General features: G+C 43.6%; 1 protein-coding gene across 1 annotated transcript in view; it reads left to right on the forward strand.

Moving 5' to 3' along the window:
- The window catches only part of BRINP1 (BMP/retinoic acid inducible neural specific 1), a 191,719-nt gene that overhangs the window by 126,572 nt on the left and 46,968 nt on the right, over positions 1–18,179 (forward strand). Inside the window, exons 4-5 of the mRNA XM_020881105.2 lie at positions 4,124–4,293; positions 7,249–7,354. Coding sequence (XP_020736764.1) covers positions 4,124–4,293; positions 7,249–7,354 — 276 coding nt within the window. The remainder of the gene's footprint in view (positions 1–4,123; positions 4,294–7,248; positions 7,355–18,179) is intronic.

The raw sequence follows: 18,179 nt of genomic DNA on the forward strand, positions 1-18,179 counted from the left end.
TGGAAGATTTCAGTCTAGTAGTTAAGGCAGATGTGTCATTCAACAAACACTGTAGAGCTGGACCACTTCCGTATTTATCCGCTCATCCACACATAAAATGCTGATCATTTGTTAAGCACATAATATATGCCCAGATTGTGCTAGGCAACGACAACGAAGTGATGAAAGGCTCTTACATCCTCACTGACTTCACAGAGCTTCTTCTCTAGTAAAAGAGACAGGCTGTTCAACAAGCAATCACCAGGAAATGTAGCAGGTAACACACTGCAGAAATAAAAGGGGACCATGCATGGAAGCCTGTGGTTAGCGTTCTAACTTCAGCTTAAGTGAACAGTTGGCGACTCCCGGAAGGCTTCCCAGAGGTGGTGCGGTGTCTGGCGCCACCTGAGCAATGAGTAGAAGTCGGCCAGGAGAAGAGCAGAGCCCCGAGCATAAGAGACAAAGGGCACATTCGTGTAGGACCGAGTATAGCTGGAGTGACGGGAGATGCAGCTGGGAGAGACCAGATCATCAGTGACTTGGGTCCCACAGTGCCGACAGGGATGCAGGCACCCCTCTTCTGGGCTGCATCCCACCCCACGCATCGGCACCTTCACCCTTCATCTGGCACATGTACTGAAGTGATTGCTGTGTGCGTCTGTCTCCCTAGACCTGTGTCGTCCAATCGAAATATGACATGAGCTGCTAGTGTGAGTCACATATGCCATTTACAACTTTCCAACCACATTTTTAAAAGTGAAAAGAAAAAGGGAAGGATCAATTTAACTATATATCTTATCTCACATAATATATCCAGGATATTATTTCAACATGTAATGAAAACCTGTTATTGATATTTTTATTTCTTTTTTCCTGTTATTCTGTTTTTATTTTGTAATTGAAGTATAGTCGATTTAAAATATGGTGTTATTTTAGATGTACAGCAGAGTGATTCAGTTTTGTATTTTTTTTTCAGATTCTTTTCCATTATAAGTTATTACAAGATACTGAATCTTGCTCCCTGCATTATAGCGTAAATCCCTGTTGCTTATCTTTTATGTATAGTAATTTGCACCTGCTAATCTCATAGCCCTAGTTTATCCATCCTGCCCTCTTCCCTTTGGTGACCATAAGTTTGTTTTCTGTGTCTGTGAATCTGTTTTGTAAATAAGCTCATTTTTGTAGAACCCGCATATAAGTGATATCATGTGATATTTGTCTTTCTCTGTCTTACGTCACTTAGGATGATCATCTCTGCGTCCATCTGTGTTGCTGGAAGTGGCAGTGTTTCATTCTTTCTTATGGCTGAGTAATATTCCATGGCACATATGTAACACATCTTCCATAAATCAAGCATCTGTTGATGAGCGTTGAGTTTCTATGCCTTGGCTATTGTGAATAGTGCTGCTATGAACATGGGGTACATGGATCTTTCCAAATTAGAGATTCCTCTGGATATGTGCGCAGGAGGGGGATTGATGCATCATATTTTTACTTTTTAAAGGACCCTCCATACCATTTTCCATAAGGGCTGCACCAATTTACATTCCCACCAACAGTGTAGGAAGGTTCCATTTTCTCCACACCCTTTACAGTCTTTGTTATTAATGAGATATTTTAGTTTGCTTTTTTTTTTTTTAACATTGTCCAGTTCTTGGAATTCCACTGTGTAGTTTATAGGCATAGTGCATCTCAGTTTGAAACAACCGATTTCAGATGCCCACCAGCCACATTTGGCCAGTGGCTCCTATCCTGGGCAGCATGTGTGTATTCACTGGGTGACTCTAAGGATGGGGCGCTGTCTTATTCGCTTGTCACCATTGCCTGCCGGAGTGCTCAGAACATACAGGATACAGTGCATGTATGCGAGCTAAACAGAACGGACGCCCTGGAGAGTGGTAACTCGGGGTGGTGACTGCTGTCTGGGGGAGGGTGTGGCTGGGAAAGCCCCAGCAGGAAGCTGATAACCGAGCAGCTTCTAGAGCGTGCACGGGAGATGCCAGGCCACGGGCACAGGGCGGCAAGAGGAGGCAACCCTGGAATCGGGCTCAAAACGCTGGGCAGGATTTCAGTGGCCAGACATGTAGAGGAAGGAAAGAACGGGATTCCAAGCAGAAGATAGACAAATAAATAAAAATGGAGCCGGAGGAAAATTGGCACGAATAAAGCATGCAGGCAGAAGGAATGGCTTGGCTGAAAGAGGGGAGCTCTGAACCACAAGGAAACCACGCTCTTAAAGCAGTCACGGTGGGGCCAAGGCAGAAGGATTGACCTCTGTGTCAGGACCATGTCTGCGCCCCAGGATAACCGCTCTTCCTCCAGAATTCATCGGTTATTGTGTTTTTTTTTTAACCTTCTCTTTAACTCAAGAAATCATCAGCATTCTAAAGAAATTTCAGTTATCTTAGATATCAGGCTTTTGTCCTCAGAAAGTTATCGGTATCATTTGTTCTCTGATGACCCTATTGTATTGGGTTGACTAAAAGTAAGCATAAGTCTTATATGATTGATAATTTGCAGTATCAAACAATGGCGGAACTTATTCTGTGCCAGGCAGAGCTCAGGTACTTTATGTCATTAACAGATTTAACCCTATGACGACCTAGGAGGTAAATACAGTTAGTATTTCCAATATTACACATGAAAAACCTGCAGTGCAGAGGGAGTAGGTAACTGACTCCTGTAGCTAGTTCAAGTCCAGGCAGTCTAGTTCCAGAATCAAATGTTCTGCTCCTATTCCAAATGATTTTTGGTTGCTACAGCAAACAAGATACTAATATAAGGACTTTGTATATATTAATTAATTTATTCTTCTTAATTACTCCATGGAATAGGTGCTATTTTTATTCTTCTAATCTTATTCATGAATAAACTGAGAAACAGAGAGGTTATGTCCCCAAGTTCACAATTAGTTGAGGGTGAAACCAGGGGTACAGGGATCAGATCTGTTTAGGTGGAGCTTCCCTTCTGAAGTTCTGATGAATCATCCTGTTATCCAAGATAAAATCCACCATAATTCATACTGTTAGTAACGTATGCATTTATTTCTAAGGAAAATTTCATGGAGTAAATTATGTAAGGTTTTCTCTCTCTCTCTCTCTATCTCTTCTACCCTATGCCTAACTTTCTTGTCATCTCCCCTCTCCTCCAAAACGTAGCTTAAGAAATATTAATTGGATAAATGAGAAAAGTGGATGGTTAACTGTTTACTATTAATATCTGCCAAGCACCAGACTTTGGACGAAGGATTATGTTGCACGCTCAGTACATCAGTTGTGTCCATCTCTTTGCCAACCCTATGTCTGTTGAATTCTCCAGGCAAGAGTACTGGAGTGGGTAGCCATTTCCTCCTTCAGGGCATCTTTCTGACCTAGGGATTGACCCCAGTCTCCTAAAGCAGTGACTAATATGGACAGTGGGCTTCCCCGGTGGCATAGTGGCAAAAACTCCATCTGCAATGTAGGAGACTGAGGTTCAAGCTCTGAGTTGGGGAGATCCCCTGGAGAAGGAAATGGCAACCCACTTCAATATTCTTGCCTGGAGAATCTTGTGGACAGAGGAGCCTGGCAGGCTGCAGTCTATGTGGTTACAAAAGAGTCAGACACGACCTAGCAGTTAAACAACAACAACAGTAATATAGACAGCATCTGATTTCACAGGACTGATGGTTTAGTTTTTCCTCTCTCCACAGATGCATAGTTATTCCTATTTGTTTATCTGTATCTGTGTCTAAACTATGTCTTATCTGTCTCTCTCTCCCTGTCTCTCGATCTCTCTGTCCATCCATCTATTTGGGAAGGTGTAGCAGAAGGGGAAGGAAATGAGGAAGAAAGGAGGGAAGAGGAGAGGGGAGAAATGAGAGGAAGGATAAGAGGAATGGATGATAAGAAGGAAACAGGAGGAGGAGAAAGGAACGGGAAGGGCTCATCCAAGTTTGTTTTCACGATTCTCCTCCTGTTGAACCTTTGTGCTTACCGCCACCTCTGGTTTGTCTTGCTTGCATTGTGCTCTTGCTTTTCAGAAGCAGAAGGAAATCTGGGCAAAATTAGAGGCCCAAAGCTATTCTCTGCTTCGGAGCCCTGAAGCCCTTCTACCCCTCACAGAGTTCAACAGCCTGCCTGAGCTTCTTTCCTTTTCCATGCAGGGGAGGAGGCCTTGACCATGTACATGGACAAAAGTCGCCTGGACAGGAAGTCAGGGAATGCCACTCAAAGTGTTGAAGCTCTGCACCAGCTTGCATCATCCTACTTTGTTGACCGTGATGGCACCATGAGGAGGCTCCATGAGATCCAGATATCAACTGGAGCAATCAAGGTACAGCTTGCGGGTGGCAGGTTCTTAAGACAGCAGCACTGTGCTGAAGTGGTCTGAGTGTCGATGGGCAGATAAAATTCCTCACTTCCTTACTTCCTATGGAGCTAACAGTGCCCCTGGCCAGCCACTCTGACTGGGGTTTTCCAATACCCTATAATACCCTGAGCATTTTCATTAAGACCACATGTACTGATTTCCTGGGGCAGCCCTGGATGTGATCATGGGGTGTAATTATCCATAGTACTTGCTTTCACTCTTCAAGTTCTATGTAAATGATTTCCAGGCTCCCTTTGTAGGTGAATAAACTGAGGCTACACTGAGTAATTAATTTTCACAAGGTCATAGAGTTCACAGAAGTCAGATTATGCCTAGGCCAGTAATTGGTTAACACCTGTGTTTTTCATCTCCCTCTCCCCATTTTACAGATGTGAACACTGAGGTCCAAAAGTTAAAGACTTATGCTCAGAGTTACACACCTAGACAGATCAGTAACAGGGATTAGAACTCTACTCTCTAGACCAGGGTCAGGAATATTTTTTGTCAAGAGCCAATAATAAATACTTCAAGAATTGCAGGATATATGACCCCTGTTACTACAACTCACCTATGCTGCTGTAGAACAAAATCAGCCATAGACAACGCAAAAAAAAATGATCATAGCCATTTTCCAATAAAAGTTTATTTATAAAAACAGCCAGCCTGTCACGTGCTGACCCAGTGCTTTCCAATAGACCCTTCCAAGATGATGGAAAAGCTCTGAATGTATGCTGGCCAAGACAGGAGCCACTAGACATATGGGGTTATGGAGCTCATGACTTTGTGGCTACTTACAAACTATATTTGTAAGGGTTTTTTTTTAATTTTTAATTTATTTAAATTTAAATAGCCGTATTGGAAAGAGCAGCCGTAAACTTTCAGCTCACTGCCTTAGAGCATAGGTACTTACATACTCCACTTTCAATATAAGAAATTAAAGGATTACCTTTATAAAGAGAATAAAGGAGGGCATTTTTGATAAAAAGGATTAGTTCTTTGGAGGGTTTCAGTGAAGATTTTTTTGCATCTCAAGTTGTCTTAAACCAGATTATACCTGCATTTTACGTCTCATTCTTCAGTCTGATTTCTTCTAAATAAAATGCAGACATAGTCTTAGGTTGTTGTTGTTGCTAGTCTTCTATCGAGACATTAAAAGGTACCTCTCAGGATAGTGTGCGTGTGAAGGGTTGGGGAGTGGCAGGGGAGTGTTGGTAGGAGTCAGGCAGATGAGTCAGAAGCTGACCCAGGGAAGAGAAGAAACGTGGGCGGGAGAGCCTTGCTGAGGAGGGAGAGAAATAAATCAGATCGACAAACAAAGGGCCAGCTTATCCGAGAAGAATTGGCTCTATCGGGGGGATTATGTTGTTAGGGGACTCAGCACGGGGAGCTGGAGCTTTATGAAGCCATCGGAGTCGGAGCAGTGAAGCCAAGGCCTGGTTTTCATTATCATCAAATGGTTCCTTCCCCCCTGGGATGGGATTCAGAATTGAGATATCGAAGCTCTGTCGGGAGATAATCCTCTCTTGTGCATCCTGGAAGTGCAGTCTTTGCTTTAGGAGGAGTTTCTCAGAGAAATTAGACAGAGGCCACTCAAGAAACCATTCTTGCAACAGCTCCACCCTCGACCTTCAATCTGGGACTCACATTTTTCTAGCCATTTCTTGAGGCTCCTTCAAGACCCAGCTGGTTAGAATGGGTCTCCCCGCCAGCTCTGTGTAAGATGAGCAACCGACCCAGGTGGGGAAACTTTGCCAGTTGTTTTCCTCTCCCCGAGTATCTTTATAGCAAGTTGAATTGGTAGTTTTGAATGTCTTTCAACAATAACCATGCTATTATTCTATACACAAAAAAGAATAAATTACTTTTTAAAAGCAAAGCCTAATAACCTTCCATTTATGTACTGTTTCCTAAGTGCTGAACACTTCAAAAACATGATCCCTTTACTGTTATGGTGGATATTGTAGAGGTAGGGAAATTGAGGCTTATAAAGGGGAGTTACTGACCCAAAGCTCTACTGCTGGGCAGAGGCGGAGCTGGCACTGCTAGAACCCTCCTTCTCTATAGCAGTCAGCGCTGTGTCTTAGCAGCAGGATGCAAACCCCAAAACAAGCCCACCAACAGTTGTGTGAAATAATGGAAAGTAAAGACCGAAGAGATGAAGAAGCCACTTACATACTGCACCGTTCATATCTCAAGGTTGTCTTTTAGAATAGCTGTCCACCCTGTTGTCCACCACCTCAGTTATTCTCAGACAGTCATTTAGAAACACACCACCAGAGGACAGGGGCGTTCATTCTGCAGTGGAGCTGATTGTGCTCTTTGCTAATTTTTCTGTGAAAATGGGAATGATTGTATTGTTCTTGCCTAATACAATGCATACGTACTCATCGATAATGCACATTGCAATTTATAAAGGCTCTGGGTAATGAGATGTCTATTATGAACATATGCCAAGTGCCAGGCACTTCCGCCCATCAGGTTTAGTCTCACAGCCTTCATGGGCAGGATTTATTAGCTTCAGGTTTCAGGAGCCTAGAGAAGTGCCCGCCTGTGGTCACACAGCAAATCAATGGCCCAGCTGGGATTTAACACTGTCTCTCCTATTCCCAGAGCACATGCTTTCGAAATACATGGTAGTATTTCCACTTGTTATTAGTTCATAAAATACAGTGGCTCGGTGACGTGAGAACCAAGGAGAGAACCTGGGCGCTCTGGCTCCTGTCCGTGCTAGATTGCCCTGCTAGCCTGCCCACTTGGCACCAGTCGGCCCTGGTCCTCGGCACAGGCAGGGGCTCGGGGAGTGGCCGCGGGCGCAGTCAGGCTCCCCGCTGCTGCGTCCCTGCTGGGGGCCGACTGTGCAGGATCTGTCCCAGCCAAGGGCATCCGTCTCACGCCTGTCACCCTCGCTGTCCCCTCCAGGTCACAGAGACACGCACTGGGCCGCTGGGCTGTAACAGCTACGACAATCTGGACTCCGTGAGTTCCGTCCTTCTGCAGAGTACCGAGAGCAAACTGCACCTTCAAGGTAGGATGTCAGTGGAAGTGACGGGAGCAGAGAGGGAGGAGGGCGCAGGCTGCGGGAGCAGGGATGGCGGAGGATCAGGAGGCCAGGTGTGGAGGGAGAAGGAAGAAGAAGATGAAAGGCAGAGAGAGACCAATGAAAGCTAAAAACGTGGGAATCAAGACAGTTGTGATGTCTTTTTAAAAATTTTAACGTATATGGGACATTAAATTCATGGTTATTAATTAGTTTTCAGAGATAAAGTTATGGAAATGTGAGCTTTATCTGATTATTTTGATGAAAATGTCTAAACAGTGTTATTTATAGATGTTCCAGATCTAATATATATTAAAGTTTCATATCATAGTGTCTGAATTTCCCACATTATTGTGTTTGATTCTCAATGTATTTTGGCAGATGTTATTTGAATTCAAAGAACTATAGGGCACTTTATAGAATTTGGGGTTCTGTGTAATCTTCTTTCTCCTTCTTTGTTAATCATTTGTGGTCTTTAGTACATTCATACATATATATGTGTTTGTGTGGGTGTGTGTGCTTTTAGCATAGTTTGCAAATGAGAACATTCAGTGCTGGCCAGAATAGAGCAAGACAAATACACTTAGACATTGCTAGTGAAATTGCAATAATCCTAAGGATTAGTTTGTTGAAGTATATATTTGTATTTGTTTATTATCTGTTATATGTAAGATCCATATATACTCAAGACCTTGAAGGAAACATGTTTTAAAACAGTCATTTTATCCTGATTGATTCATCATGAAGAGGAGGGGAGATTGTAGGGGGAGAAATGATAAGACTTTTAAGTACAGATAGTGCTATTTTAAAAAGCATAATTTATGATAACAAAGAAAAAAACAAGGTAAAGATCTCAATTTTCTACCTGAGGAGACAAAATGAATTATGTAGCATCCATACAATATAATATTAGGCAGGTGCTAAAATGCTGTTTGTAAAGAATTTTAAAGATATGTGAAAATGATTTGGTATTATGTCAATTAAAAATAGGTGATTTTGATTGAAGGAATGGTATGAACTTAATGTAAAAGAATAAGGAAAAATAACATTGCAAGGAATTATGCCAAGATGTTAAGAGGTTACTTCTGGATGATTAGGTTAGAGGTGATTTATTTTAGGCTCCCAATTCTTTTTCTAACTTTTCTACAATGATCATGTATTAACTTTATAGTCAGAAAAAAAAAATGGCATATACTTTGACTTTGAGCGAGCTAAGAATGTGACCTTCTAGAAAGGTATATGATAAAGGTGATTCTGAATGTCAGTGGGAGGAAAGTTGGGTTGAGATTGGCAGATCGAGCTAAGCAGAGCCTAATATGACTTTTATATTCGGGTTCCTTGGCAACTGTTTGATTCATGCTCCTGTTACAGAAGATGGTTGGAAAGCGGTGCAGGGTGAGCCTGGTAGCGTCACTTGGGAGCAGTGAGTGAAAATCCATCAGGGAAAATCAAGAGAATGGTCTAGTGTTAGAACAAAAGCCAAGAAAACAAAACCTCAAATATATGAAGAATAATCCTGTCCTGCTTTATTAGAGAAAAGAGTAGACAGATGTGTTTGGTCATGCCTGATAAGAAATGACTAAGAAAGACAGACTGACCTTGGGTGTGCAAAGATTCCCAACGTTAGTTCCCGAGGTGCCTACAGTGAGCTTGTGGAGTGAGAGCAGGGTTTGAATCCAGGAAGTGTGCCTCCGGTCTGCGTCTGATCACCCTGCCGTGAGTTATATCTGGAGTAAATTTAGACGGGATGAGCAAGATGTTGCTAGGAAGTTATTAAGATCTTAGGGACATTTAGAAACTGATTTACCTTGAAGCTAAGGAAGTTTAAGATCCAGGGCTCTCTGGCCTTCTAAGTCCCTAACTGTTCTCATTCTAAATATTCACATTCACATGTGATTTTGAATTCCTTTCTTCAGTAGGCACCTGTAGCATAAGCCTCAGTCCTCCAAAACCCAGCTCTGCCATTGGTTACGTTATTTCTTGTTCAGTCACTAAGCACTTAGATGAAGTGACCATTAATTTGAGAGTAGTAGGAACCATGAAAGGGTTTTACAAAACAAAATAGCAGGAAGAGATTAATGTTTTGGAAGATCGATCTGGCTATTGTGTGGTCAGTTAATTAAAGAGTAGATTAGAGGTTGGTGACCAGTTAGTTAAGGACTGCTGCCGTATTCAAGACAAAATGCACAAATTTAGGAGGTAGCAGTTGGGATGGAATGAAATAGACCAATTTTGGAGTTACTTAGGAGGCATCGTGACCAAGAGTTAGTGAAAAGAACATGAAAGATTTAGATATTTGAGTGACTGGAGTGAGAGGATAAGATAGAGCTGATGGGCAGGAAAATACATAAGATTCAAAGTAGTGTGTAATATAATAAAGATAGAAAAAGTAACGCACATTACTATGGAGATTCTGGAAAATAAAAAACTAACTCATTCTATCTGTCTGAGTAGAGGAGTCCTAGGAAGGAGAAAAATACTCTCCTGGTGGAGGGTAAAACGGAGAAGCTTCTTGCTGTAAGACAGAAGAGTATCTCTTGATTTAGAAGTAAGCTAATATTTATTCAGTAGCATACAGAAAGCAGCAAGTGAAAGAAAAAGTTTGGTAAATTGGACTACATTAAAATTAATTTCTGTTCATCAGAAGATGCTGTTCATAGAATGAAAATTCAAGTTAGAGTGGAAGGCAATGTCGATGATAAATGTATCTGACCAAGAACTGATGTGTAAAACGTGTGCACCCCAGGATCGAACCTGGGTCTCCTGCCTTCTAGTCAGACCATTTTACCAACTGAGCCACCAAGGACACACATAAAATAATGTAAACAGCCTCCGAGGCCAGCCAGCCAAAGGCCGACAGTCCAGGAAGATGAGAGGAGGGATGGAGAGGCGTGAACAGGCACTTCACAAACAAGGATATAAAAATGACAAACAGATATTTGAAAAAGTGAATAGCTTTACTCATCCTCAGAAAATGCAGATTAAAACAATTCAGTGTCATAATACAGCAATCAGTCTGGCTCAACTAGAAAAAACTGACGATATCTAGGAGTGGCGATGTGGAACAGTGGGTGTGTACACGCCTTGCTTCCAGAAGAATAAATTTTCCAGGTTACTTTGGAAATCTCTTCTTGGCAGCTTCCACTAAGAACTCAATATGCCTTGACCCCATAACCCAAGAGTTACAAACCCCATGACCCAACAGTTACAACTCCTAGGAGTATGCCCAAGAGAATTATTACATATGTCCACCAAAAATCATGAATGATCACAAGTATTGTTCAAAAGAGTCTCCTAAATGGAAATAGCCCCCAAATCCCCATCAACAAGAAAATGGATAATTTGTCCTACAGTCATATGATGGGCTGCAGTACAAAAATTAGAAAGAATAAACCACTATTTGTGTTTTACTTTTAGCTGCTCTGGGTCTTCATCGCAGCGTTCAGGCTTTCTCTGGTGGTGGAATGCGGGCTCAGTCGTTGTAGCGCATGGGCTTATTTGCCCGCAACATTGGAGATCTTAGTTCTCCCACCAGGGATCGAACCCACATCCCAGGCATTGGAAGACAGATTCTTGACCACTGCACCTCTGGAGGAGTCCCTAAACTACCGTTTTATTGCAGCAGTATGGAAGAATCTCATGAATGTGATATTGAATATAGGAGACTTCCCTGGTGCTGGTCCAGTGGTTAAGAATCTGCAGGCGACGCAGATTCAAGCCCTGGTCAGGGAACTAAAATCCCACGTGTCACAGACCAACTAAGCCCTATTTCCACAACTAGAGAGAAGCCCACACTCCACAACGAAAGATCCCATGTGCCGCAAAGTAAGCCCCGAATAAATAAGTGTTTAAAAAAAGAAACACTGAATTAAAGAAGCCAGACAGGAAAGAGGATATGCTGTTATGAGTCTGCTCTTTCCACCGGTCAGAAACAGTCAGACACATACACTGTTTCAGGATTGCTTTGCAGAGGAGGAACTGAGGAGTGACTGCGGAGAGGTGAGAGAGGCTTCTGGAGGTCTCGGTGAGGTTCTGATCAGGATGGCCACACGTGGGTGTGTTTACATCGTGAAAATCGATACAGCTGTGCACACATGACTTATATGTAGACATTTCTATGTGTAAGATATGTAGTATTAAGCTTTTATTTAATAATGTGCTCTATTTGACATCCTCTGCAAAAAGAAAACGTGAATAAAATGGAGACGTAAAAGAACAGGAGGTGGTCCAGCCCAGCCTAAAGGGAAGCTGCATGGACTTGAGGGTTGAAGAACCAGAAATAACAAATGCTGCTTATTAAGCACATCCTTGTGTGCCAGGAGCTGTGTTAATTTATTTTTACTATGCTTATATTTATGTGTTTCTTTTTATTTAACTTGTATTTGTTTTATATAATGGGATTTATTATCTTTTTAATGCTCATAGCGTTTATAAGGGAGGCATAGATAAATAACATGCCCATTTTGTAGGTGAGGAAACTGAGACTGAAGAGAGGCTTCTTAAGTGACTGACCTGGAATTTTAACCCCAAGACCCTGACTTTAGAGTTTCTCCTTCTTAAAATGGGTGGCTCCGTATTCCTCTGGTCCCCTCCTGATGCCTCTGTATGAGGGTTTGGGGGCAGAGTCTGCAGGTTTATTAGGGTAGATGGAGGATGATACGAATGGCACTCGAATTACCTTCACTTTGTGGTGTTTCCTTAACAATTCACAAAACAGGGCAAAGGTGGAGAAAAATAGAAAAATTTTTAAAAGAAAAAGAGGAAGTTTGGAGATGGAGACTCGAAATGAAAAAGAAAGTATCATGGAAATGAACAGAGGCTATTAGTAGTCAAAGCAGCAGCCACCAAGCTACTTGTAACAATGCTAATGGCATAACGATAACTTCTCATTTTTATCCTTCTCTCTCCAAGAAACCCACTGAGCGTTTTACTGACATTGTCATGTAATTGAATCGAGTATCCATCTGGTGAGATGGGTGTACAGAGAGAAGACCTGTGCCTCGATAGCTCACTGATGTGGAAAGGGATGCAGAAGTAATATTTTGCTGAAATCTAGGGATAATTCAGAAATGTATTCATTCACACATTCACTTACTCATTTAGTAATATTTATTGAATGTCAGCTATACATCAGACGCTGTTCTAAGAACAGGATATAGAGCCCTGAATAAGCAAAGTCTCAGTCATTTTGGAGTTTACATGGAGTGTGTGGGTGTTGGGGGAGCAGACACTAAACAAGTAAACAGAGAAATCTATTTTCTTTACAGTCAGGGAGGTAGGGAGGGAATAGGTCATCTAGAAACTTGTAGACCATGGAACGGGCTTTAGATTTCACTCTGAATGAAATGGGAAGCCATTGCAAATATGGGCAGTAGAATAACTGGACCTGACTTCCACTTTACATGAATTACTATGACTGTTCTGCAGAAAAGACTTGTAGAGGGCAAGATCACATACAGGCACCCAGCTAGAAGGCCATCATGTTTATTAAGGTGAGAGAACAGTGACAGCCGGGGCCACCGGGAGAGACTGTGAGGGTTGTAAGAAGTGACTGAATTATAGATATACTTTTAATTCAAGTAGTGCGGACATTCTTTGGCAGTGGACTGAGGAAACACATATGAGAGAAACAGAGAAACAGAGGATGTTCCCAGAGTTTTGCCTGAGCAGCTGCAGTGACCGGATTCCCTTACTGCTATGTGAATGCCGTGGAAGGGATCTGTCTTGATGGGCCATGAGGAATTGGGTTTGAACCTAGGTTTGAGAACTCTGTTATGTCTATCTTGAGTGGACATTTGGAAAGTCAGGGGAGAGGACAGCAATGTAAATTAGCATAGGGATGATATCTAATGATGTGAGATTGGATAAGATCACCTTGAGAGAGAGTATAGATAGAGAAAGGAAGGAGTCCCAGGGATTGAGCCATGGGGAGTTTAATATTTATGAGTTGGGATAATGGCATCATAATGAGGAGCAAGGAAAGGAAGCTGGAAGCTCCTGGAAATCAGGTGGAGAGGTCGTCGTCAATTGTGTCAGCTGCTGCTGACGGGACGGGGAAGATGAAGATGAGAAGAGCGTAGTGGGGTTAGCAACATGGAAGTCGTGGGTGACCCTGACGGCAACGTTTCACTAGAGTTATGGAAGTGGAAGTCTGAGTAGAGAGACTCCAAGAGAAAATAAGAAGGCGGGAAGTGAGGGCAGGGGTTTAGCAGACACTCCAGAGGAATCTCACAGTAAATGGTACAGTAGCAGAAGGTGACGTGGGGTCCTTGAGATTTTCTTCTTTTTTAATATAGAAGCAACAAAACTCTGGTACGTTGTTGGGGATTTATCTTCAGAGAAGGAAACCTTGATTCTGTGAGCAAAAGGGATTTTTCCCCACTGGGGTCATGGTTGAGCAGGGAAGAGTGAATAGGATCTTGTGTATGACTGGAATTATTTACCTTAGATAAGACCTCCTGCAGGTTCTTATAGGGTAAAGGGAAAGAGAGTATATGGACCCAAAGGTGGGTCCAGTTCACAGTTGTGGTAACAGGGCCAGTTTCTTAAACTTTACTCCTGATCACTGTTAACTGGCCTGTTAAAAGACTTTTCAGATTTTCAGTTCAGTTCAGTTGCTCAGTCATGTCCCACTCTTTGTGACCCCATGGACTGCAGCACACCAGGCTTCCCTGTCCATCATCAACTCCTGGAGCTTGCTGAAACTCATGTCCATCAAGTTGGTGATGCCATCCAACCATCTCATAACCATCTCATCCTCTGTCTTCCCCTTCTCCTCCTGCGTTCAGTCTTTCCCAGCATCAAGGTCTTTTTCAGTGAATCAGTTCTTCACATCAGGTGGCCAAAGTGGAGTTTCAGCTTCAGCATCAGTCCTTCCAGTGAATATTCAGGACTGATGTCCTTTAGGATGGACTGGTTTGATCTCCTGGCAGTCCAAGGGACTCTCAAGAGTCTTCTCCAACATCACAGTTCAGATTTTAATATCTCTAAAATTATAATGTTTCTTACAACTGATGGTGTGTCATAGTTTAATTGGCAGAGTATTTTTTTTCTTAGTGTATGCAAAACAGTGGTATATTTTACACTATTTGCCATCTTAGATTCAATGACATAGTCTTTTTCTCAATGACAAAAAAAGAGAGGTCACTAGCTCACTCTGTGTTTCTGAAAGACGAAACTGGACAGGAGGACAGTCAAGATCTTGAGAAGGTGGGACGCAAGGCAGTGAGGGGCCGCGGGATGGTAACTCCAGGCTCTACCCTCCAGAGAAGCTCCCTGAGACTCTGCTGTGTTTTGAGAGCCTCCTTCTGATACTTATGTTCAAGTGGCTCATTTCACTTACTGATCTTAAATTATTTCTCTTCCGCCTCCTTTTTTCTTCCCTCCTTCTTCCTCGTCCTCCTTTCCCTTTCTTTTTTTCCCCTGTCTCTTCTTGAAAGCTCAGCTCCTTCCAGAGCAGTCTCTATCGCCTATCACTGATGCCCTCAGGATCTGTTCATGCCCTAACTGACAGTCCTTCTCTCGTTCATTGAGTTCAGTCCACCTTTCCACGCCCAGCACAAATGTCCATCCTCTCATCAGGAATCCTTCCTTCTTTACCTTGTCTTGGCTCACCTCCTCCCATCACCATTTCTCTCTTCCCTGGATCATTGCAATGATTGTCAAACCAGTTTTCTTGACTCTGACCACTTTCGCTGGTCCATCCCCATCTAAGCAGGCAGTGTGCTCTTCCTAACACCAAATCAAATCCTGTTACTTCTCTGCTTAAAACCCTCCCCTGTCTCTGAGCTGGGTATAAGGTATAGCCTGGGTGCCAGGCTGGTGAGAATCAAACTTGCGCCTGTCATATTCCACCATCCAGTACGTACCCGTATCCTTACTCCAGGCCTGTGGAGTTTCTTACATTTTACTGTAGGCATCTTTATTGTTGTTGTCTTTATTACTCTGCCCCTTTGTGCATCGTTTCTCCAGCTCCTGGACTTCCACTTCTCCCCAGAAAGCTCCTCTTCCTGCATCTGCTCAGGTCGTTAGACACCCTGCACACTTTCTTCCCTACGATCTGTCACGTAATATTATTAATCTGACTCCCTAGTTGGAGTATAAATTCCTCATTGCTAAGGGCCATCTCTGTCTCTAGCGTGATATATAGAATCTGGCTCATAAACAGTGTACATACACGGAAGAGACGTGTTAAATGAATTTATAAATAATTGATGAATAGTTAAATGAATGAATCACCCAGCCCGTAGTGAGCTCCATTTTCTCTGAAGTCTTATGATTCTCATTCCATTTCATACCGGATCCAGTTCAACCTAAAAGGACGATGTCCTGAGGCCTCCTCTGTGCCAGGAGCCGCCCTTCCTACACGGAGAGCATTCTTCAGACGGCCTGTGCCTCTTCTGCCGCGTTGGATGTTCTGCCTTTCAGGAGAGTGTCACGCCACCTTAGTCTCCCAAATGCCTGCCGCCTCTTCTGAGAAGCCTCTTTTAAGACCCCTTGCGTGGCATTTTTTTTTTTAAACTTCATCTTGAAACACACTCATTTTGTTTAGGTTTTACCTTTCTTATCAAATTTAATCATAGGTTTCTTTAAGGAAGGGATTTTACCAACTTTGTGTTTCATTATATTAAATATAGTGCTGTGGCCACTGGGACTCATATGATATCTATTTGCTGAGTTGGAAGTTGGTATAGGATTTGGTGTGACCGTGACCAGAGGAGGCGGAGGACCAGGAGGCTGGGGGAAAGAGAGCGAGAGGAAGGGAAACGGGAGTGGGAAGAAAGGGAGGCGAGAGCAGGTGAAGGATGGAGGAGGGGGAGGGAGGAGAAGAGAAGAGGAGCAGGGGACTGAAGAAGAGGCCGAGGAGAGGAGGAGAGGGAGGGGCAAGAGGAGGCTGGGGAGGAGGAGGCGCAGGGAGGATCGCTTTCCTCGGCCATTGGCATCATAAACGGAGCAGAGATGATTTTCAAAAGCATCTTGCATCAAGTAGGAGAAAGAGAGGGGCAGAGCGTGTGGAGCTGTTTAAAATCAACATTATTGTGAGCTGTTACGCCTTCTCAGGCATCGTGCTTATATCCACGAGCCGGTTTATCTCTCCCACCAACTGAGAGCTAGAGATTATGCTTCCCATTACACAGATGGAGAAACTGAGGCCTCCCGAGGTCAGGTCACTTGCCCAAGGCCCCCACCCCCCAGCTTCCGGCTCCTGGCTGCCTGGGTGCTAAGATGGCTTTGCTCAGGGACCTCTGAGTCAGCACAGCGCCTTCTCCGTGGGGAGAGTGGGACCAAATCCCTGCGCAGATGCAGTGGGAGAGGAGGAGAGGAAGGAAGGATTCCGTCTTTCTTTCATGGAAGCCCCATCGCCCCCGGCGGCCTTGTGACCCCAGCGGGAACGCCGAGTGATTGCTACCAGCGCTGGCTCCAGTCAGCAGCTCTGGGCTGAATCCTCATTAAGAATTAGCCGGGGGTCGCAGGCAATGGTTCGTGACTAAGGGCCTTCTTGTTGATTAGCCGGGGTCTGAGAGGCACTGATGGGGATCCGAATTTCCGCCTCCCGCGGCTCGCTCTGTAAAAGCCTGTTGAACAAAGGAGCAGTGCCTTCGTGACAAATGGGATTGCTGACTTCCACCCAATCACTTGAGTCCAAATATTGGTTTTCTTTTATGAACCAAGGAGCACTGTGTTCTCTGCCTTGTGAGAAAAAGTGGAGTTTCTCTTAGGAAGTAGATTGAAGATACCAATTAAAGACTGAACCAGAACGCAAGTAGAATAGGGAGGCATGCATGCTCAGTTGCTCAGCATGTCCCACTCTTTGTGACCCCATGAACTGGAGCCCATCAGGCTCCTTGGTCCGTGGGATTCTCCCGGTAAGAATACTGGAGTGGGTTGCCATTTCCTCCTCCAGGGGATCTTCCCAACCCAGGGATCTATCCTGTGTCTCCTGCATTGGCAGGTGGATCATTTACCACTGAGCCACCAGAGAAGCCCAGAATGGAGGATCCGAGAGCAGATGTGATAGTGATAAGTCCTTGAACTAGTTAATTAAGTCTCTGAGCTTCCTCTGGTCTTCTAATCTGCAAAGTTAGTCAGACTGATGCTGAAGCTCCAATACTTTGGCCACCTGATGCAAAGAACTGACTCATTGGAAAAGACCCTGATGCTGGGAAAGACTAAAGGCAGGAGGAGAAGGGGACGACAAAGGATGAGATGGTTGGATGGCATCACCGACTCAATGGACAGGAGTTTGAGCAAGCTCTGGGAGTTGGTGATGGACAGGGAAGCCTGGTGTGCTGCAGTCCATGGGATCACAAAGAGCTGGACATGACTGAACTGAACTGAATTTGCACAAAACGGGAATGAAAATACCCCTGTCTCAGAGCCATGATCCTACATTTATTTGGAAAATATATAGAAAGTTCAGATAGTAAAAACTCTGCCTGCAATGCGGGAGACCCAAGTTTGATCCCTGGGTTGAGAAGATCCCCTGGAGAAGGAAAGGGCAACCCACTCCAATAATATTGCCTGGAGAGCTCCATGGACAGAGGAGCCTGGCAGCCTGCAGTCCGTGGGGTTCACAGAGTCGGACATGACTGAGTGACTTAACCCTTAACACATATATCGAAAGCATCTGACCTAAAATGAAGGGGGTTGATATAAAGTGATAGACGATTTCCTGGATAATTCTCACATGCCAAGTATAGAGTTCATTCCTTTATATCAATCTATCATGGAAACCTCAACACAATCCATTTTCCAGTTTTGTGAATTGAGATTCACAGAAATTAATTACCTATCTTATAGTCAGCAGAGCAGG

Source organism: Odocoileus virginianus, chromosome 31 (assembly GCF_023699985.2).
Source record: "Odocoileus virginianus isolate 20LAN1187 ecotype Illinois chromosome 31, Ovbor_1.2, whole genome shotgun sequence".
Taxonomy (NCBI): Eukaryota; Metazoa; Chordata; class Mammalia; order Artiodactyla; family Cervidae; genus Odocoileus; species Odocoileus virginianus.